The sequence below is a fragment of the Petromyzon marinus genome, chromosome 36, assembly GCF_048934315.1.
Source record: "Petromyzon marinus isolate PM22_M1 ecotype Great Lakes invasive population chromosome 36, UKy_Petmar_22M1.pri1.0, whole genome shotgun sequence".
NCBI lineage: Eukaryota > Metazoa > Chordata > Hyperoartia > Petromyzontiformes > Petromyzontidae > Petromyzon > Petromyzon marinus.
The window spans coordinates 1034512-1058679 of NC_133702.1; the positions used below are offsets into that span (position 1 = coordinate 1034512).

General features: G+C 45.2%; 1 protein-coding gene across 1 annotated transcript in view; it reads left to right on the forward strand.

The window, feature by feature from the left end:
- The window catches only part of LOC116949425 (uncharacterized), a 42254-nt gene extending 25058 nt beyond the window's left edge, over nt 1-17196 (forward strand). The window contains exons 5-9 of the mRNA XM_032966756.2: nt 4123-4179; nt 4719-4903; nt 6412-6480; nt 7579-7636; nt 9072-17196. Coding sequence (XP_032822647.2) covers nt 4123-4179; nt 4719-4903; nt 6412-6480; nt 7579-7636; nt 9072-9319 — 617 coding nt within the window. The 3' untranslated portion in view covers nt 9320-17196. The remainder of the gene's footprint in view (nt 1-4122; nt 4180-4718; nt 4904-6411; nt 6481-7578; nt 7637-9071) is intronic.
- The last annotated feature ends 6972 nt before the right edge of the window (nt 17197-24168 follow it).

Genomic DNA, 24168 nt, shown 5'->3' on the forward strand with positions numbered 1-24168 from the left:
GTAACGAGCTGTGACAATGGAATGCAGAATCCCCTCCGACAACAACAGCGTCTCGCAACAGCCTTTGATCGTTCCCCAACGTGTAGGAGCCGCCTGGATCAACGCTCGAACACCAGCGATCTTCTGTTCAGCCTGCAGCTGTGCCTTGAGAACGTGATTGTTATGAAACAATTTGACCGTGTCCTTGCAACTCACGATGAACTCAAGCAGGTACTCAAACAGATAGTCGATCAGGTATGTGTGTTCTGATTGGCCAGCTTTCCTCGTCTTCGTGGCAGAGAATATGTCCTTGCCAAGCAAATGCAGACATTGCGACGTACAGCTTTGGAAATAGGAGGATGGGTGAGCCTTCGAGAGCTGTTCCCACGCATTCTTGTTGGTGGATGTGTTGTCAGTGACCGCACCAGTGAATGTAGTCTTCGGATGGGACGCCATCACACGTTGAAGATCCGAGGCGATCCAGTCAGCATTGTGGCCCTGCTTTCCAGTGGACACCGACTCGAGAAACAACGTTGTGGACGGCCATGTAGTTCACAATGGGATCATTCTTGATGTTTGACCACGCATCAGATGTCAGGCAAACGGTCTTATTGTCCAGGATGGTGTCAACCTTCTTCTTCATGTCGATGTATGCCCTGTCGAGCAATGGTTCGGCCAGCCTCTTCCTGTTCAGCAGCACTGCATCTGGGCGAAGGGCCTTCACAGCCATCACCAGGTTCTCCTCCTTGACCCGCTGGAATGACGTGCCCGAGACAAAGTAATGCATTGCTGTGGCCTGCTCCAACTTCTCCTTCATTTGCTTATCGAGCTTGGGTATTAGGTGATCTTTGATCGGTCCTTGCTTCATCGACAAAGCATTCGATGTAGATGGAGTTGAGCTGCCGCTTGCCTTCAGTGGCTTCACCCGCTTCTTGTTCGACGCATACCACTCGAGACGATCATCTATACCGGTGCCACTCATTGCCCTCCGAAAAGCGACGCATGCATTCAGGTGCCTCATCGCCTGTTCACTCTTATTGTGATGGTTGAATCCGGTGCAACAATGTTTACAGACGGCACTCTTCAACTTGTACGGTTCCGGATCATCGGTGAAGTAGCGCCAAAACTGGCCCATCGAGCGTCCTCTGGCCTTCCCTGCATTCACCGACGCCTCGTTGGCCACTCCATCCTTTCCGCGTCGGCCACTCCATTCTTCTCCATCACAATTACGACATCACTATCACATTCTTCGGAATCGAGTAAATCCTCATCCAGGTCCTGATCCATGATCTTGCTTGTGGTGGAAATTGGGTTCGTTTGATGACACTAGTAACTCAGGTAATGCCACGATTTCTGATTTCCGGGCTCCGGTCTTCCGCACTCTGTTACTTCTGTCAGACTTCCTGCAAAAAACTAAAATGGCGTCTTTTTATAATGACCCTCAAAACCTCACCATATCTGGCTCTTCAGGATATTGAGGTTTTGCATTTAAACCTTATCAAACCTAATTGTTTTAAACCTTGCCTTGCCACCCATGGTCAGGACTTACTCATCATAAACACGGACAAGAGAACGAGCGCCGCTCACAGAGCGCCAATGAGATCAAGTCGTGCCCAGGAGTGATGCGGATCATGACATCGAACTCGTCCGGAGAGATGTGGAAAGGCCATTATCCAGCAGTGGATAGACCACAGCTGATGATTATAGTAATTAAACGTGATTAAATAAATTACTTATTTCACCCATGATATTTTTGAAACGAATTTTTCACTCCCACCGTGTTAAAGTCGCAGTGTATCCCCTGCTCAGGCGCGCATGGGGTGGTGGTCCTATTCTTTGATGGCCCTGAACTAGTGGTGGAAATTCCACATTCCCATAATAGGTGCGAGTTTGCCCAATAGGGCGATCGCTTTATGACAGAGCGAAGGATTACTTTGTCGACCTTCGAAGGATACCGGAGTGAGCTGAACCCCCTTGTTGGGAATTGAGCTTTGTCGACTTCTGGTTGTGAGTGCAGTACCCTCAGTACAGTATCACCCAGCCGGATTTATACAAATTAGTAGGGTGCTGTGATGTTACATCACGATGTGCCATTCAATGATGGGGCAATATTCAAATTAGACGTGTCCATGTGCAGAATAGAGTGTACTTTGCTTTGTCATCTGCTATAAATAACGTAGCCAATATCAGATTAATGTTTGCAAAGTGACTCCTACATTGAAGTATTAAACTATCGGTCTGCATTGTGCCACTGGTATGGTAACGCAGTCACGTAACAGAAGTTCACCCTGGAGTTTTTTTCCCTGTACAATGGATTTTTAACTAATAAAATCGCATCATTTATTTTGCCAGGGGATAGGTCATCTTGGTCTCTTTCACAAGTTAAACATGGGGGTACTATCGCCAAGCTTTTCTAATTACCCTTAGGCTTAATTATTTATAATTATGAAAGTTTTTTGTATCATCATTCTTGTTCAAAATCAAAGTATGCCCTCATACTAACATTCATGTCCGTGGACAATCTTTGTTGCCTTCCCACAAACTGATTCATTTTACGGACCCACGAAGAATGATGATGGTAATAGGCTCAGTGTACTATTGACAAGAGTTTGAAATCACAACACTGTGCCACATTGCCAACAAACTTGACGATTCTTATAATAACATCAGTTGAAGTTCAAATTATTTGTTACACGGATAATCCTACCGAGCCAGTTGCCCGGCTGTTCTGCACGAGAGATTTGTGGTGCTACATGAGCACAGCAGCAACAGCAACAAAAATATCGACATTGTAGAGAAGGGCTACAGGCTCCTTAATGAATATTGCACCGTACGTAGCCAACCGTGGTCATCGGAGGTGCGGCCTTCTAACATTTAGCATCTCAACTGAGGCACTGCCACGGTATGTTCGCTCTTAAAAAGCGCATCACGGAGTCCCAAGCGTCCACTTTGAAGCAACGTCTCCTTTACGTGACTTGTGTGCGAGGACAGCCCAGTGGGAGTGCAAGTGCCGAGCCAGTGGGGAGCTCGCAGAACCGCTGGGACGGCAGCGGCGGCGGTGGCGGCGGAGTTTAAAATGAATCATCGCATTATTTGCTTTTACGGCGTGCCGCTGCATGTTCAGTCAAGCCCCGAGCTAACACAACTCACGGTTGACCTTTTGAAGTTCCTCATACCGATTTGCGTGTGCGCGCCTCGCTCGAGACTTTCCTTCCTTCCTAGGGTCACATTTGCATGCGTCCTCCACGCCACCCCCTCGCCCCGCGGTGGCGATGCACACTGATTCCGCACGGTCCAGCCAGCCAGCGACGGGTAGCTCACATGCACATCGTGTTGTATAACCACCCACGCATTCCGTGATACAGAATAGCCGCAATAAAACTGCAGGATAAGACAACGCGTGATGCGTCGATGATGTGTTGCTTACTCCACAAAGCCTCGCTGGGTCCAGAGACACTTTTGGAGAAGGGTCCCATTTAGCATGTTTTGATCATTCGTTACCGAGTGTTCTGTGCGTGACATGAAGACACATAGAGACATAGACGTTTGCATTTAGCCGGAAGAACCCAATGAGCTATGGACCTCTCTGTCACGGGTGCCACTCATGTCCAGCCCTAAAGCTGGGGTCAGTAATTGCAGACATTTGCAGAGGAAGTTGCATAGGTAGACAAACTAAACACTCGTACATAGACGCAGTCGTACTTAAACTAAATATCACTTGAATTCAATACTACGTACCCCTCAATTACATATAAACTCAAACAAAGCAACGGAGTAATGCAGCAAAAAAAAACAGCAATGGTAAAAATTCTACAAAGAAAGGATAAATGAGACTCGAAAATGCACAGTTTTCAAATAACAGTTGCAAATCAGAGCTGCGAATGTGGCCGCAGTTAACGTCGAGTGTGAGTGCAAGAGGGTTTCCTGACCATGAATTCACCAAATCGAGAAAGGGGGGCGGACACGAGGGGGATTCCAACACGAGCTTCGGTACCAACCCGAGTGCTTTGAGAAGAGTCACAAATCAGCGGAGGAGACTCTCTCAACTCTGATGCGCAATGATGTCAGCAGCCAACTGCTATCCGCTCCATGCCCGCCGTTGGTGTAATCACGTGGTGCTCTTGTCACTCTTTTCCCCAAAAGGCTGCGAGGAGATTTTGAGTCTTGAAGGCCCGAGCCTTGAGGACTTCTGCATACCGGGTGAGGCCATCTCTGCCCGTTCGTAACTTGCACACACACGCACGCACGCACCAACCTGAGGTAGCAATAACACCACTGGCAAACAGGGCCTCTAGCCAATCTATCTCAAAGGTCAGCTCGATTAAAGAAAGACACAACACAATCGGCAATCATTTGTTGTTATACGGGGTGATCTATTCATAGATACCCCACGAACAAATAATCACAAGTTATGGAGAAAACCACATCTTATTTCAAATCCACTACACCTCTCGCACCCATCTCACTACATTCATGAAGTCGTTTAAAGCTCTCCTCCGTAAGAAATGGAGCCGTCGATTCGGCAGTATTCAATCACCCGTTGAGGATGTAACAGGGACATTATAAATCAGAGGTGTATCTATAAATGGATCTGACTGGGCCGTCTGACGCGTGGTCGATGATCCGTTCGTCAGGAGAACGTCGCGAAGCTTCACAGCTTTGCGACGTCGATGTGCCGTGGCGGCGGCGGCGGTGCCCGATCTCTGACGACGGCGTGCGCCGTGCCAACTCCGTTCCAGATTGGAAACCGGCGCAGGTGAACGCTTCGGTGGACGGTTCGACCGTGACGGTGAAGTTCTGGGTCGCCACGCCCGTACACCGGGTGCGCGGGTACAACCTGTACCTGGGCAAACCGCACGATAGCGACGTGCCCGACTTCTACGCCTGGTTCCCCAGGATCTTCACCATGGCCACCGTCCAGGGGGTGAGACCACCGGCGGCTCGGCTCACGCGGCCGTGTTCGTCCTCTCCCGCGCCAACGGCCCGGTTCCGCCGGCGGCAACGTCCGGGCATGAGCGACCAAAGCCGTTCCCTACAGTGAATCGAGGCGAGCGTCCCGGGCCCCGTGCATTGGGGATCCCCATGCTTCGATGTCGCGGTGTCAGATGTGATGCTGCCGGATTGGTTTTAGGGCATCGGGGGGGGGAGGAAGGGGGGGGCATGGTTTGTGGTTTGCCCCGGCCCCCGCACCGCCCTGCACTTGATTGCCATAACCGCCACCTCCAATTAGCACGGTAAGCTACATAAGGTGCGAAAGAAGTTCAACATACCAGTACTCTCCGTACAGACAGAGGTCATTCAACGGTGTTCTTCGATTGGTGTTCACTCAACGTTGGCTTGCCACAAGTCTTTCCGTTCTAACTTTCCAATCAGCAATGCTTATAAGGCACATGCTGTAAGCTACAGTAATAATTCACAATAGCTCCAATAGTTATGACATTGTGGATTTACTCTCCAACACATCGGTGTGCTCAGCTAGTAACGAATTGGCATGTTCTGTTTACGTGGCAAACCTTACTAATTGGCTGTGTTGGGTGGTGGCGGGTTTAACGACACATTTATATATTTACGCGATCTAACCCAAAAGGCCTCTATCATGGATGATATTGGTTGTGAAAGCCTCCAACGTGTTAAACAGAGTTAGGACATCGTAACCACTGTTACTCTCAACTGCTCCCAGAGCATCGTTCGCAAAGCACTCATTGAATGGATAATAGCAATGTTGTGTTTACAACTTCAGTGATAGTGTTTGTTATGTCAGAAAAACTTTTTGGAAATAGTATAGAATAAAATAAAAATTCATAATCACGATATGATATTGAGAAATATGGATTTTACGATTATCGTGGATATATCGTACAAATATATCATAGTATCACCATATCACGTCAACTTTGGGAACATGGCTTGCGAAATTGGGAAATCGAGGTGGCCAGGTGGCACAGAGGGCTTGGCATGACCACGTTAGAGCAGAGACAGCGGCTGGGTCCAAATCAGCACGAACTCACACCACGATCTCAAATTTGGTGCATTGATGGCCTCATCCTGGTCACCGATGACTGGTCAGTACAAAAATAACCACCGTGTAAAAAACATAATTGTACTTAAATTGGCAATGTTCCAGCTCTGAGAACTAACATAGTTAAGCATGTCACACTCATCATTATGATCACTGTGAATATCATTATTATGATTTCCATTGTGACCATCACCTTTCTGGCCATCATCATTTGCATAGCCATCATCGGCATCATCATCATCAGTGAGGCAACGTTGCACCACGTAGTAAGAGGTCAGCGGTCATCATTTTACGGATAGGATTGTCCCCACCAAAAGAACGTGGAACTTCCACCACTTTGCTCCTCCAGAGCTCGTGGTTTATGGATTTCTGAGCAGTAAAAACACATTGCAATGCTTATGTTTCCACAACAGGAACAGGTGAATGAGAAGTTTGCCTCCCACACATTCAGAGATCTGAAGCCCGGCGATTATACTGTGCAGGTAACCACCAGTACAACAGACAGAGACAGAGACCCCATGTATAGCCTTCATGGATTTGTGGGGCAAGTGCTGTGAGCGAGCATTATACACACAGCAGCAATCATCGCCCCCGACTGGCACACTGATGCCCCAGGTCACTCTTAAAAATTAGGCTCTATCCTGGTCTCTTGAGATATCAAAGCTGGGTTAAACAAAATAAACTGTAGCTTACATGGCTGTTGTGATGAGTGCCAACCCATTGTTCAGTTGAATAAGACAGTCACTCAAAGTCTTCCATCCCATTTCGATATGCCCCTGGGTTTTGGATGTTGGTTTTCTTGTTGTTGCCACCCATGATAATACATCTCAAGAATGTATCAGAAATGTTTGGCCAACATCAATTACTAACCATATGGCAGGAGTCAATTAAAATTCCGCCCCGCATGGCAGGGGGTGTTTCATGTCGGGTTTTCCAGTGGTCCATCATCGATATGCCACCACTGCCCTCTGATTACTGATGATTAATGGCGATTCACGCGTTGTGTGAGCCACACCTGCTGCAAATGCATGTGGTGCTACTGCTCTCATCCAAAATATCTGGCTAGAGCGAAATGTTTGAGATTAAAACCTTGCTTATCTCTGTTTTAGTTTGAGTCCTGTTTTGAACTCCAGATGCCCTTTCACGTGTACGTGCAGTTGATTGCTCTGCTTTGCAGACGAAGTTTTATAAATGTGTTTTTTTGTATGTGGCATTCTATTGTCCTTGTATTCTCTGTGCTGGTTGGACCGTGATGTTGATGCACGTCCTTGCCATTTTGAACTTGGCCTGTACAGTTGTTTGTGGATTGTTTTGCTCACGTCTTGTTTTTGCTGTAGTAACCAGGTTGCTACGGTGTTACGAAGTCCCCATTGAAAACGAGAATTCATTGCCCAATGAGTTTTACCGCTGCTATAACAAACCCTAACGCTCACACATGTCTAAAACAGTTACACTGCAACGGGTCTTGGTTGATATGGGATGATTGTTCTGTAGCTATTCCCGAGCTGCGAGTGAAAGGCTGGGGTGACGAAATTAAACGCCACCGTTTGTGACACCGCTGTTTAACCGAAACTCTGCAGGTGGCTGCCCAGAAAGTGGATGCTATTCGCAGCAAACCAACCCTCTTCACAATATCCGGTGAGAGACGGACACGGCACACGCGATTATTATATCACGCACCGTTTCGACCATCTCGACGCTTGCAATCAGCGGGGGCCTCGCAAGGCCTCGCCGCTGAGTTGGTCTGCCACCGAGTCAGAGTCCTGCTGACTTAAGACTTGATGAATACTTCCGTGAAGTTAAAGTCCCTGTGGCGACGTTCACAACAACTTGCCACTGTGTGCTGGTGTCAAAGCCCTTCTGTTGTGAGCGTCCAAATATACGGAAGCTTTAGTCACTACTCCATAAAAACCTGACTTATAGCAATCGTTATAACAATCGCCATCACCACCATCATCAATAAATTCAATATTCTAATGTCCATCGAAAGGACGACTGTTTACCTTCCAAAACAAGCGGTACTTATTTTATTCACCCTGGAGTGATGACGAGACCAGTCGAATCCAGACCAGGATTTGAACTTGGTATATGATTGTGAACGGTGTGTTGCAATTACAACACTACCAAAATCTACAAAAAAACCTGACTTACAGGACTCGTTGTTACATGAACAATGACCACCACACCATCATCATCATCGTCGTCATCGTCATCATCGTCATCGTATGCTACTACTTGCGGAGAGAGCCAGCAGTGGTTGATTTAGAGAGACAAGTCCCTGCCGATTGAATGTGGAATGTCCATCAATATGAAGAATTTTAAATGAATCATTGTTGCTGTGCTTCACTCATTCTGTTGTCTCTTTTGTGTCTCGTTTTTGCCCTGCCGATGTTTTGTATGTTCGTGGTGTTGTCTGCTTATAATGCATATAGTTGTCTCTACAAAACCAATATTACAGTTATATTTTACAACAAGTATTCATATGAGCCATGCCTTTATACTGCCATACACTGTCATATAGACGCGTGTGTATATATGTATAAAGTGAAGGCCAGAGTTTGTAGACGTAAATACCTTACTTTACAATGTTGGTGTTGGCATAAAAGTTATAAAGTGTACATTCTTGGAACATGTACCTTATAAACAAAAACGAATAAACTATTCCACCCATCACCATCATCAGCCATGATTCATCCACTGCTGGATGAACGTCACCCCAAGTCATCACCATTCATCATGGTCTCACGATGCAACATTTCAACGTGTTCCTGCAAAAGTGCCGATGTCATCGCTCCATCTCCTCTTCATGTTCGGGTCCGTTTCCTCCTTTACCTGCCATTCTGTAACCGGCCGGGAGTTTTTTCAGTTCCTGAATATTCAGTTTACTGAAGAAGCTCCCGGCACGTGGAGTGAAACGTCAGACATCGTGCCAAACAACACGCGGTCCGACCTGAAAACGCATCGGAGAGCCGTGTGGCTCGACCGCTAAAAAAACCTTCACGGTAGCAGCACGAGCGGCATCTGTTTTGGAGCTCTGTGAACGTGACGCGTCTCTTGATCGCTTCCTTTGCAGAGGGGCCGGAGACTCCACCGGCGCCGCGTGCCGCCACCGCGTGCGCCTTACCGAGCGGCAAACGAGAGCGCGAGAAATGTGCGGAGGAGAAGGGGCTCCTGGGCAAAAGCGGTAGCAGCAGCCGGGACGAAGTGTCCCGGCTCAAAAAGGAGATAAAAAAGCTCAACAGTAAGTTTGCCCGATTGAAGAAAAAGGCACAGAGACCACGCAAGAAGAAAAGGAGACAGAGGCCGGCGGGCAGTTACTGATCGTGAGCCACTTTGTTACACGTGCTGCTCTTAGGGTTGCCATCTGTCCTGGGTTTCCCGTGATCGCCCCTCGTTTTGAGGTCGCCGTCTTAGGAAACCCGTACTTGTTCCGAGGACGCAATCCATCCTGGTATTGGTAATCCACCAATCTAAACAATGCATTGTAATTACACGTAGCCTCTTCCCCTCTTTGATATTGTCATATATTAGTGTTATTATGTCCTGGTTTTGATTGACCTCCCAGGTGGCAACCCTAGCTACTTTACGCTGTGTTTCTTTGTGTGCACATGTGAAGTCCAGCGTCATGTTGAAAGGACTTTCTCGCGACCGTTGGAGGCTGCATCTCGTGCACTGCGTGGTCAACGTGACGATTGCGTTTGTGAAACTCCACTCGCACGACAGCGACGACGCATGCAGAGATCACAGTCGTGCCCCCCCCCCCCCCCGTTCAAATGAGCGATGAGCACGGTGCTTATCTCATTCTGCCACATGGTCCTGAACCGGTGGAATTAATTATTCCACTTGAGGCAAGTTCTGTTAGCGAGCACCTATGAAGGCCGGCCTGGTATACGAGGGGGTGGGTGGCTGAGCACCACGTCCGGCCGTCTTTGTCTCCCTAGTGGGCGATGTTTACACACCGCACCAGGTTACTTATTTTAGGCTGAGTCGCCCTAGGGCAGGCCCAGGACCGGTTCAGATAATCGTCACTGGTGTTGGCCGTGAGTGGGAATCGAACTCGGGTCGCCGCGTTGGTAACCGCTACACGCACACAAAGTCTTTAGTTTGGTCTTTAATGTGGTATGATTAGCACACCATTCCTATGACATGTATAGAATATGGGCCCTGACATCTGTGGTGAAATGAATTCTGTAGTTAGTGTATCCGCCGTGCACCTTCCTATTGTCCACTGTTTCACTTGACCTTAACTTGACCTTAACTTGACTTTCACTTGACTTTCACGGAAGAAATGTTGAAAATAGCAAAGTCACCCATGCGTACCAGATTGGGACATTTGCCCACTTATTTAGTTTTAATATTTACAGCCCCCCCCCCCAACACGGATAAAGCCCTCGTGAGAGTAATGTCAGAATCTGTCATGCGGGACTGCCTTGTTATTCGTTTCGGGCGCATTAACACCAATCTCAGGATTCCTCATCATGCTTCATCCCGACCCTTGGCATTTCAAACGTGTACGTCGCCAAGATCATTTTACTTTTCAGCTGCTAACGTTGTCATTTAAATGTAATTCATATGCTAATTGAGTGCACACACTGTGTGACCGTGATATCACACATATATATGTTTTAATGTTTCCTCTCCATGAGTTAACTTTTTTTAATAGAGAAAAAACGTTAAGTCTATATATCTCGAAACGAATTCGTGCCAATGATTTGCTAGGAATGACGACGAGGAGTAATGAGTTGCCTTCGGGTGCCTTAGAGCACTGACCCATGGAACCAAGCATCCCCTCAGACCCATATATACAGACCCATATATACAGACCCATATATACAGACCCATATATACAGACCCATATATACAGACCCATATATACAATGTGTATATACACACAACCATTGGTTGCAGTAACTCCCTGTGGGAGATTTTGTTTATTATTAAGTTGTAGTCTAGAATGAAAAAAATGGGCGTTATAAAAATAGATACTTAAAACGTAAATAATATGTTCAATGTAAAATATGTTTCGTAGTTTGTTGTCTCTGTGTGAGCAAATGTACTACACTGTACCGCTAATCCGCACACCACTCTTACATAACATCTCAGAATATGCAATGGTTGGAGAAATCACAATTACTCATTTTGATTGCAATGAACTCAAACGTTGCATTCTCACAACCAACAATTTTTTCCTTACGGAATTGGTAACAGACAATTATACTCAACATCTACACTCCAAGCCAATTGTGAATTCTTTATCACTTGCTAATGGCCAGTTACCACTCCTCAACTCGGAGTGTCGTGACCTCAGTGAATACGGATGATTGGACATCTGACGTCTGTCTGTGTTCGCAAAGCCACCTTTGCCATCAATTGCATGGAATCGTAACTCGTCCCCAACACTCCATTGCAGCTCACGAGTCGGTAGAGGACAACACAGGCGGCACCACGCTGCCCAGCAGCTTAGAAGCTGCGTTGCCCTACGGACCATGAGCGGCTCTGCTCCGTTTCTGGATTTAACGAGCGGTACGCTTGAGCGAGACGGTAAAGCGAACGGCGGTTGTGTGTGCACGTTCACAATGTCACAGTCCCGACTCTCTCATTTTTAGTGCGGTGTTCATTTCCCCAGCGTTACGGAGATGCCTATATATACACAGAGATGTCATATATATAACGTCGTGTAGCGAGGTGGCTGAGAGGGCTTATAAGGATTGTGTCGGAGTATTGGGTTTGCATCTGGGTTTCAACCACCTGTGATCTCATCAGGTTCTCAAGCGTAGTAAATGTAACGTTCACAGCCCGGTAACCGATAATGTCAGAAAAAAAACATGAATTTCGTTTGTAATTTTGACAAAATTTGTTAATACGTCGCATGACTTCTTCGTAGGGCTCATGTTGCTGTAGAGCAACAACTGAGCTTCTGCAATGAGGGTGGTTGAGTCAGGTGATTGCGTCCGGGGTAGCGGAGTTGTATCACTCTCACTATGCCCCCTCCTTCCTCCGACATCGAGTCGTCGTCGTGGTATGTTCCGTGTTCTGTTCTGGGGGAGCACCGTCACACACCGGACAGTTTATCCGGGTGGATGACTTGTGGAGAATCATTATTTGCAGAGAGCACTGCCTAGCGTGAGAGTCGGGCAAGGGAGATCAGTGCAAGAGGCTTCAGTCACGAGTTAGAGGCATATAGTAGCACGCTCCTAAACAATTATACTCTGCTCCTGCTGTTATTAAATGAACACCCTCGCCTGTTCATTTTGTACCAGTCCGTATAGAGTGTAGTCTCTAGGCTGAGACAATTAGCACTGTGGCATTGTGAATCGCATCCGACGCAACACCAAAGCTGAGCTTACCCAGGACTCGCAGTCCAAGGGTGTTCCTTCACGGCTTAATGGGTGGGGCATTACAAAGCGCGCTCACGATGTAAGTGGTATTTCGTTAGTTTTGATTTAGTTTGTTTTTGTTGTCAAAACCATATATTAATAGTGCGTAAGAGTTTCTACTTCTAAAATCGTTGTTTTAATGTACGTTGAGATTTTACGTGGTAAGAGTGAATTTCTTTATTTTTTAAGGATTGTTTTACGGGATTTGTGTATTTGATCATCTTCCTTGTCATTGCCCCTCGGAGCCCAAGGGTTATTTTTAATCTTCCTGTAAAAGGGCATGAGAATTGCGAAAAAGCTTTGTATCAAAGCATAAACACAACACAAATGCAGTGGAATGCCCCACGTCGCGTAGAAAGAGAGCACCCACTCTCTCTCTACACAACGTAGACGTAGAGAGAGAGAGCGCCCACTCTCTCTCTCTACACGACGTAGACGTAGAGAGAGAGAGCGCCCACTCTCTCTCTCTACACGACGTAGACGTAGAGAGAGAGCGCCCACTCTCTCTCTCTACACGACGTAGACGTAGAGAGAGAGAGCGCCCACTCTCTCTCTCTACACGACGTAGACGTAGAGAGAGAGCGCCCACTCTCTCTCTCTACACGACGTAGACGTAGAGAGAGAGAGCGCCCACTCTCTCTCTCTACACGACGTAGACGTAGAGAGAGAGCGCCCACTCTCTCTCTACACGACGTAGACGTAGAGAGAGAGCGCCCACTCTCTCTCTACACGACGTAGACGTAGAGAGAGAGCGCCCACTCTCTCTCTACACGACGTAGACGTAGAGAGAGAGCGCCCACTCTCTCTCTCTACACGACGTAGACGTAGAGAGAGAGCGCCCACTCTCTCTCTCTACACGACGTAGACGTAGAGAGAGAGCGCCCACTCTCTCTCTACACGACGTAGACGTAGAGAGAGAGCGCCCACTCTCTCTCTACACGACGTAGACGTAGAGAGAGAGCGCCCACTCTCTCTCTACACGACGTAGACGTAGAGAGAGAGAGCGCCCACTCTCTCTCTCTACACGACGTAGAGAGAGCGCCCACTCTCTCTCTACACGACGTGGGTCATTCCACTGCATTTGTGTAGAGAGAGCGCCCACTCTCTCTCTCTACGTTGCGTAGAGACAGCGTCCACTCTCTCTCTCTCTGTAGGCGACGTAGACGTAGAGACAGCGTCCACTCTCTCTCTACGTCGCGGCGTGCAGGAACGTTCTCCGCTGGTTGCATTGAGAGGGGTGAAGGCTTTTTTTCCAAGACGTTGCGGAGTCGTGCTGTGGTTATCTCTCTTCGTAGATCGATTGCATTGGCACAATCGGTGGGAGAGGAAAATAAGTCGACAAGACTCGTTCAAGTTACAAACAAATGGTGTGTGAATGTGAGCGAGAAGCAGGGTTGGTTATTAATGAGAGGGAACTTACCGGTAGGAATTTGTGTCGTATTGGTAGACTAGATTGATTTGCATTGATAGGGTAATGTACGCCCTTTGAAATGCACGTGTCGTGTCTTTTGTGTGCAATCGCCGTGTGCTATGATGGTCTTTAAAACCCATGCCATGTTTGTCCTCCCACAGTACAGAAGTAGGTGAATGCCTTTGACTTACTGCAGAAAGTAAATACCAGGTGCACTTAATCATTCCGCTCGTGGATTTACTTATCCACATTCATGTTTCTCAGCACCGTTCGTTTAAACAAGATGACCTTTGCAGATTTTGACTTTAATCATCCTCATCAGCAGGGCGGCGACTTTACAAACTAAAACTATTGACAAACATTTTGGCCCCCAAATATTAAGTTGCAGCAGTGCGTAGCAAGTGACTTAAGTGTTTTAACACTTTGCCAAAGACAGGACTCACACAGTGCTTTGCGATGTCTGTAGGGATATTGATTGAGGCGTGTCACCTTGTTTCACCATGAGATGTTGCCTATTTCCCAACAAGGTGGAAAACATTGTCACCTGCATTTATTTCGATTGGCATGAGCACAGCTCCAAGAGAACATAGACTGTGAAACGTGCCATCTCCGCTTCGTGGTGTGCACCACAGCTGACATAAAAGTCACGTCAACCGCCTCTGCGTCCCACTGAGCATACACGACACTGCCTCGCCTATGCGCGCCTATGCCTTATTTTGTGGTGCATTTGTTGCAACTGGAGTTGCCAGTAACTGGGTTCCCAAAGTCCATTTGACGCCGATTGTACGGTGTACTTTTTGGTTGGTAAAATTATTGTTATGGCATTATCACCGCAGTCCCAGGATTTTATTTTCAACGGTGCATTACGTTCAAGAAATTTCCAAAGCAGGGCGTAGCGGCTGAGAGAACTCATGCTGAGACGCTGGGTTCACATCCCATCCACATGTACAATAGAGTATTAAATCATTAGCTTTGAAGTGTATCGAATGCATGTGTGTATGTTTAACTTTTTTTCGCACCGCACGTAGCCAACCCCGCTAATTGGAGGTGTGGGGGAACGACAACAAACAGACAAATGAATTGTGATGGCCTCAGCAGAGGTATTTGAATGCTGCGAAAAATGGGCTTCACTTAAATCGTGAAAGTGTTGTGTACTTTGGGGTGAGTGTTTTGTCTCCGCTGCGCTTGGCCACCACCAGCGAAGAGCCATTTCTCCACGGTTATTCGACAAGAGAGGCTCTTTGGCGTCAACTATGACAGTGAACAAAATACTCGCTACCCATGAAGTGTCAGTCCCGTCTTCTGGCGGTTGTAGTAATTAATGGTTATTATGTGTCATTCTTTGGTGTATCTTCTCATGGCTATCTTCAAAGTGACGGGAGACTTTTATTTAAAGTTTCTAGAATGCATCTTGTTTTATGCCTCCTGTTATGCTACTGTAATTTGACACTCTTAACCCAAAGAGTAATGTAGAATGCTTGCAAAACACTTACGTTGAAGAGTATTGCTAACATTAGCGCTCTGGCTGCCTTGTAGGGAAATTGTAAATATCCTTTGTGCGTTTAATTCAATTGAATGATCTCTGTATGTAGCCCTCAGTTTAATTTCTCCATGACAATTTCCATGGGAAGGTAAGCCCAAAAACTGGCCATTTACTGACCTGGGGGATATACAAATTCCTTTAATATGTATTATTGTAAGAATAAGCCATTCCATGTCACTCCCAATTTCAGACCTTCACTGATATTAACTTCTGTATAATTATACTCTTTGTTTTTTTCGGTAAAGTCACGTAGGTAAAATAAATGAAAACAACTGCCAGTAGATGATGTACACGAAGTTTCACCTGGCGTTCAGATGCCGAGTGTGATTTAGATATTGATTGGCCGCAGCTATCATCGCAATAACCTTTGTTGGGTTTAACTCTTAAAACACTGGAGGCTAGAGTAAATAGCCTGAACAAAATGTCAATAATTGATTTTTTAGTAAAAATAAACTTGACTGTAAATCACACTGTACACAACATTTTAAGTTAGCCTAGCAACTTTCCTTTCTCCATGTCGAATTACACGAGACTAAAATGTATTAGCTCATTCATTGTCTTGTAGTGTTGTAAGGACGAGCAGACTTCTTAGGAGGCACACTCTGTTTATTGTATTATTTCCTTATACAATGCTTAACACACACAGAGGGATATACGGTCCCCTCACCCGATACCCTAGGGAGGTACAGCCTCCGGACTTGGCGGGACTCACACGTCTACCGCTAACCTCCTTGATACCTATAGAGGTACAGCCTCCGGACTTGGCGGGACTCACACGTCTACCGCTAACCTCCTTGATACCTAAGGAGGTACAACCTCCGGACTTGGCGGGACTCACACGTCTACCGCTATCCTAGTCCTCCGGCTAGGACCTAGGGGAGGCTATCTGACCCACCGCTGGCCCGGTGGGTCCTGACCACTGGGTATGCCGAGCCTTAGCCCTTAGAAGGGCTGGAAGGCTGGTCCAGGGTCCTAGCTAGGCTCCAGCCCAGTCTTCTGTCTTCATGTAGGGAGAGAACTCCCCGAGGTCCGTTGGGTCACCCGTCTTATACTCCTTCGTGACCAGGCAGAACCAATCATACATTCCCACGTGAAACCGTCTGAATAGTTCGTACCAAACCCTGGCTACGATCCGTTTCACCTCGACTGACACCAACCGTTGTACCCAGGGGTAATGCTGCACTGCCCTGGTGGCAATGCAGGTTAAGCAACAGCGTGTAGATAACACCTCTACAGTCTTACTCCTGAGGCCTAGAAACTGACACGGCCAAGAGGCACCTCTTCTGGTCAGAAACAGAAGTGAAAACAATTCTCACAAGACTTCTGCCGTCGTCTGAGCAGCGGCAATTGCATTTTGGCAGTGTTGATATAGCTGTGGCACATACATTATCATCGACACATCTGTATGTTGAACTTCTTTTGCACCCTACATGGCCAACCGTGCTAATCGGAGGTGCATATTTATATGCACAGCTGCACGCATATCGTTTGTGTTTTATGAATATGTATACATTATATTTACAAACGTACATGCAGTACTGTATAAGCGAATATTCCATATACAGTTTAACACGTAGGCTTTCGCGACCAATATCATCCATAATAGAGATTTTTTGGGTTAGATCGCGTAAATATATAAATGTGTCTTTAAATCCGCCACCACTCGACACAGACAATTAGTAAGGTTTGTCACGTAAACAGAACATGCCAATTCGTTACTGGTACAGTTTAGATGTGACGTCTCTGTTCACGAGGGTTCCAACACTCTGGTAACGAACACAGGTTTAGCCAAAGATATCCCAAGACGAGCTGGACACTGTCTAACGAACACCTACTTCTTGTGGAAAGGTGACTTCGAGAAACAAAAGGAAGGAGCAGCAATGAGCTCTTATTTGTCTCCTGTGATAGCGAATTTGTACTTGGAAAATTTTGAAACAAAAGCAGTAGCTTCAAGCACACTAAAACCCTCTGCTTGGTTTAAATGTGGATGACATATTGGTGGTCTGGCCACACGGCAAAGAGACACTTAACGAATTGCTAAATCATCTCAACTCACAAAAACCATCCATCCAGTTCACCTTGGAAGTGGAAGCTGACAGAACTCTACCATTTATTATCCTACTCCGGCGCGATCGAAATGGTAAAATAACACACAGCGTTTACCGAAATAAAATGCACACTGACGCCTATCTTACTGCAGTCACACCATCACCCCGCACAAAAATCCGCTCTTATCAAGACCCTCGCTCATACATCGGGCTAAGAAAGTATCAGATGGTGATAGTCTGAGAAGTGAAATTAAACATGTTAAAGAAATACCGCAATTGAACGGTTATAATAATGTACAAATCAACAGGGCATTGAATGCCAAAATCAAATCAAATAATACGAGCAACAAAACATCCGAGTCATATTTGGCACGGTACTTAAAATAAAATTGTATCTGGTACAAAAGAGGTATTACCGAAGCTATTAACAGACGGTGTGTACCGGATTATTTGCACTTATGGCAAATGCTATGTTGGGCAAACAGGATGAATGATCAGCACGAGACTAAAAGAACACCAAATAAATATTAAATACTCTCAAAATACAACTGTCGGCAGCGGCAGAACACGCCAGCCTCAATTGATTTTGATGATGTTGAAGTTTTGTGCAAAACTAGTTACTACTGGCCAAGACTAATTAGAAAATTTATAAAAAAATAATTGTAACCGTTCGGATAGCTACAGACTTAGTGGTGCTTGGAAGCGAATAATCAAATAATACATTGTTTAAATGCATGCCTATACAGGTCACCATACTTCAATAGAGGATTACCGTTGGTACGGCTATTTTAGTACACGCAATCGACAGAAGGTACAAGAAGAATGGGCTTGCATAATGCGCACGCATAATGTACGTTGATTTTTAGATAAATAACCCAAACAGCAATTGATACCTACAGTCATTTATATGCATTCATTAATTCTCCCCCCCCCCCACTCCGCGCAAGAAGGGCTCACAAGTGACGTCATCACATCTACCCCTCTATTTAAGGAACGAAACAGGAGGATTTCTTCACAAATCCGGCTATCACCTGATAAGGCTAGTTGTAATTACTGGCGAAACGTCGTACTCGGATTGTAAATGTTGTAGCTTTGCTCCCCAACACACCGGTGTGCTGTACTAGTGACGAATTGGCACGTTCTGTTTACGTGACACTAAACCTTACTAATTGGCTGTGTCGTGTGGTGGCGGGTTTAACGACACATTGACATTAATTTTACGCGATCTAACCCAAACAAAAATTGTATTGTTCCATATACAGTATTCTGTATGTACCTGGTAGACCTACATACAAAGTCTGTATGTATATGCTGTATGTTATATAAACAGTTTAATGGTTTGCATGCAGACGAGTTGTTATAATTTCGTGTACGGGATAGCATAGCGCTGTATTTTAATTTGATTAAGGAACTTTTGTTGAGCTTGCTGTACTGTCGTTTTGCGTGTAAACTACATCTGTTGAATAAAGATGCGTAAAATAAAGCAGGTTTCAAGTTGACTTTGTTTAACACTAAGTGCGAATTCAAAGAGACCCCGATAGAGACTCATTTGCAGGGGAGACTTGGGGGTTGTTATCAAAATAATAAAGCAAAACAAACAACACTCAGCAACTGCAAACAGAAAACTCCGTGACGGGCACACGTTGGCTTGGGCAGATTAGCCCGCGACTGATAATGGCTCAATTACAATTGAAGTTACAGAAACTTAAAACGGATCGCGAGGGGGACCATTGGACCACTATGTAAACGAACAAAGTAAAATGTAAAATGCGACTACACGTCAAGTTATGGAGAACCGTCGGTTCGGCATCAATTTGCGAGCGTACGTTGCGTTGAAGCGGCCATTTTGGGAAAATAGAATAAAGTTGGGTGATAAGATCCCGCATGGTCCCAGCACGTGGTAGGGCCAGTGCGGGTAGGTCCAAGTAGCAAGAGGACCACGTGCTACGGGCCCCGCACTAGCTTCATCCGGTACGTGGCACGGGGGTGAATTGTCTCACATCCAAAAGCGCTGGCGGGGGACATCAAACAACGTTTACACTCCGATTACAATTTGGGTCGTGATGGTGAAGGTTATTTAACGTTTGAGTGTCAACCCAGTGTATAATGGATTTTACTTGGGTACTCCGATTTCATGCAGAAGATATTAATGGAATTGGCCAAACAATATAAAGGCCCCCCCCCCCCCTAAAAAAAACGTCTTAAGATGCAGTGAGGCTTTTCTGGGTAACGGGCACAAATATCCATCAATATGAACAGCATGGCAACAGGGTAGATTGTGCACAGGCATACTGCATTGGCTTGCACGTTCAACTTCCATTGCTTGCGGTGCATTCTTTATTCATCAACAGCAGGTGAGAGTCTCAAGGCTGATTTTCTCGTCATGAGAAAAGTGTTGATTCTCACAAGAAAGGAATATTTTCATCATCACCACTGCTGCTGCTGTTGCCTCTCTTAATTAACCGAGTGACTCAGAGCAATGTACCTTTCCGGGTTAAGCAAATGATCATTACGTGTGTTTTTATTGCATGTGTGCTTTCGGGCAGCAATAGTGATGCGGGTAGTTTAACTCGTGAGGTATTTATAATTTAGGAAATGATTGATGGTACAATAATATGCAAATCGGGCACGTTGGTTAAATCTTGTTTTCACAAGTAAAAGAACAGGAGATAACATAAACCACCGTCATTTCCTGTCATTGATAGCAATGCAATGGTAAATAAATTATTCACGTGTAAAAAAACTGTCACGTGTCAGTAATGCAGGTGTAATAGTGAAGCATCCTGGCAGTGTATCGGCAAATCTAGTTCCTGCACATTTGAATGTGTAATCGATGGGTTTCTACCGGTGGTGACAGCCTTTTTATAGCAATCATCCACATTGCACGGAAGGTCTAGACCTCTGTGTCTGGCGATGTGGCGATGAGTTCAGATAACGCTGTCCAAACCCCGGTCAGGGGTTGACTCGGCCTATGTTTTCTGCAGGATTGCTGGCACAATGTCCCCGTGTGGAAGTATATTTCAATTGAGTCATTTGCGATATGATCTTTAAAATTTGTGCGAATTTGGACCATGACGTCAGCACGCGGCGGTCTATTCTTACGAATGACGTCGCGGGATCTTTAACGTCCACTGTGAATCAGACGGCGCATAGCGCTGTTATCACTATTAGACAGCGCAGTATTCTTCAGGGATGCCGCTGGATTTGAACCGCGCACATCTGCAACGAGCGGCGACCACGCGACCGTCGGGGCCGTGTCACTACCCTATTCAGAAATGCAAAGTTAGACATTTCCTGTACAAAATACACAGTTTACAGATCACTATAACAAAAACTGGTTTCTAAAAAATCCTTTGTGACATTAACCTTTAAACAGCATACCTGCTGGGTTGCATCTAATGCAGCAGCGGTTGTTTTCGTTTCCGAAGAAAAAAATTTGAGCATGAAAATAATGGCTGGCGACAAAGTGCTTATGTGACGTGAATACAGTAGTCTTAGTCACAGTAGTCAAATTCTTAAAATAGATAAAAACAGTTTTTTTTTCCTTTGCGTCTATTTCCAAATTGTGATTTGTAATTTGCATGACTGTGAATGCGCCCATGTGTACCATGCAGATATGTGAGCACCTCCTAAGGGCAGATTGGCACCAAAGAGTACACACTGTGGTCAGCTCCACGCCCAGCCACCTTTGTCTCTACTGTTCTCATATTTACACGCAGCACCAGGAACTTATTTGAGGCCGAGTCGACTAAGTGGAGGCCAAGGACAGGTTCCAATATGACTGGCCACTCAAGTTACCCATGTGCCAGGATTTGAACAAAGATAATTCATTTGTCCACCATTAATAGGTGATGATTAGCACTCAATTCCACCACCTACACGGATGAACGGGGATCCGTGCGTGTTTGCAGTGTGCACATCAGTTACAAGTGGTACCATATGAACCTGTCCTGGTCCTCCTCTGGGTTGACTCAGCCTCAACAGAGTGCCAGATGTGGTTTATAAACATTATCACTGGGACGGTAATGGTGGACAAGCACAGTGCAAGCCACACACCCACAGACAACCTTAGACGTCTTCTCATACATTACAGGTGTTTGCGAACAGCACTTGCTCCTATGGTCTATAAATCTTTGCCTCATTGTGTGTAAATCAGTGGAGTGATGGGAACACAACACGATTAAAAACGAGTAACCTGAATTTATGGTCTTCAAAAGTGCCCAACACTAATTGTGAACTGAATCTGGGAGGCAGATTATTAATATATGGAGACAAGGATCTTTTGGCCACTGCACTATATTTTTATTCGGCTATCAATTTACATAACCGATGTAAATAGAGATATGTGGTTAGAGCAGATATATAGCCCATGAGCTCTTGGGTAAGATACATTTATTAGCACTTTGGTGTCCATTTAAGTGGGAAATCAAGTGAAAAGTCAAACGTGTTTTTTTTATTTACAAATACTGGACCTTGCCAAAGGATTGCAGAATACCACCCGCTTTGAAATAGATCAGAAACATGGGCACTGAAAAATAAAATGGGAAATAGCTGAAAAGTATTACAAGAAGTTGTGAGCATCGGTCTGGGTATCACCTCTAAAATGCAAAATTCATAAACTTCCCAAAAGGCCAGATCAAATCTTCCAGAAATGGGGTCCATAAGCATATACAAACAGCCACCGATCCACACGCTATGGAGTCCAGTCCCATCTCGTTTTTCTCCAATGTATTCTCACCCTCAACCCATAAATGACTATAAAGAAACATCAACAGAACAAATAAACTTTTATTCCATGAAGGTTAAGGGCATCTCGCAAAAAGGGTTCGCAAAGAACCACACAATGGTTCCCGGTGGTCACAAGGCAATTAGAAACACATGGGCAAGAGGCAAGATCAAAGTTTATGGTAGTCTACATTACTTGGGCTTCAGCTATAACCGGGATAATTGTGAACAATATTAAAAGGCATAATCTAATCAAGAAGAACACATTTCTGGTACAATTCCTACTCCAAATCCACTAAACCTAGGGCACCGTCTGTAGCTCGGAGGAATCTAGCAAAGTTTAGGATGACGAGCAACTGGCTTATAGTCCATGGGCCAAACTAGTCTTGATAACTAGTCCCAAATGTTGTGCAATTCTTCAACTAGGAACATACTGGGTGAAACACACTATTTGTGATGTAAATGATTCACCATTTTGGTCCACCCCCATCTGGCTCCTTACAGGCCTTTATACAGCAATGGATATAACACGGCTCATGATGAAGTTATAAGAAATATTTTAGTACTTAAACATGTAATTTGCAATTGTTTGGCGTATTGTATAGACATAAACACTCGTTAGATAAAGGTGGCTGGCTGTGTACTCCGCTGGCCAGAACCACAACTAAATACTTGCTCGCTATCAGCACTTGCCACAGGAGGTTATATGGCCCAATGAGTGATCTTTTATCTTTATCTAGATTATCTAGACATGCTCTGACAAAAAGAAGGAAATGTCACTCCTCGATAAGGAAATCTTTCCTCTTAGCTATTTGCACAGCACATGCAGTTTGATTGTTATTGTTTGAGCAAAGTGTTGGTTCACTTCTGCTGAAGTGGGGTCTTCAGCCTATCCAGGCTGGTCAACTCATACCCTTGTACCCCTCATTTAACAAACATAAAAGCATCTGAGTGCCCATTGAAATGGAATACTGGTCTTTTAAAGGCATCTGTCACAGTTCATAGTTCTTTTTGCCTTTGCATGACAAAGGCAACATCTCTTGTCCGCTCAAACGAGCATGAGGTTAGTGCTCATTAGCATGCCTAACCGGAGCCAGTACTCTATCTGATATTTCCATTTTGATGGTGATGGTTCTTATGAAAGTGTACATCTTAAATTGTAACTATTTCATGAATTAGCGTGCCCATAATAAATGTTTTTTGTGTTAGATCGCGTAAATATAAATGTGTTGCGAACACGCCACCACCCGACACAGCCAATTAGTAAGGTTTGTCACGCAAAAAAACGTTCCAGTTAGTTACTCTACTGCAGTACACCGGTGTGTTGGAGAGTAATCCCACAACATTTTAAATTTTAGTACGACGTTTCGTTGGTGATTATAACCAACTTCACAAGGCGATTTTCCTGGTTGGTTGCATACAGGGAGAAATAAGTTCTACATAAATTAATATACATTTATTTGATGTTAATGATGCCTGAATGTAATTAAAGTTAAACATTTTCAGTGATTTACAAACAGCAAACAAATGACAAAAAAATATCTGGCTTGGTAAAATATAAAACCTATCTGCTGGTTCGAGGTACACGGACAGCTGTTCGGTCTGTTAGGGGGTACAGGACAACAGAAAGGTCAGGAACCACTGCCGTATTCTATGAGTCACCTAACAGAGAACAAGTGCTTTTGTGGCCAATTTTTCAATAAACACAAACTTAGAATACAGAACATACTGTGCAAAACATTGCAGAAACACCGATGTTTTGTTATATTAATGTTCGGTTCAACATGTTCTTATTTTCGCCAGGTGAGGACAAATTTAAATAATATTGAGTAATTACGTAACGATGGCAGAAACATTGGCACACACACTGTTCTACTCCTGTGACTGATGCCAAATGATAATTCAATATGAAACATGCATTGAGATTATTTTGAGCATTCTGGTGCTGTAAGTCTCCAAATGGTGGGCCACTTTGTTGAGCTATCATTTGTGGCCAGGTCGCTTCTGAAAAAAAAGTTAATGCCTCAGTGGACTTTGCCTGGTAGGATGGGGATGGTTTGGTTGTT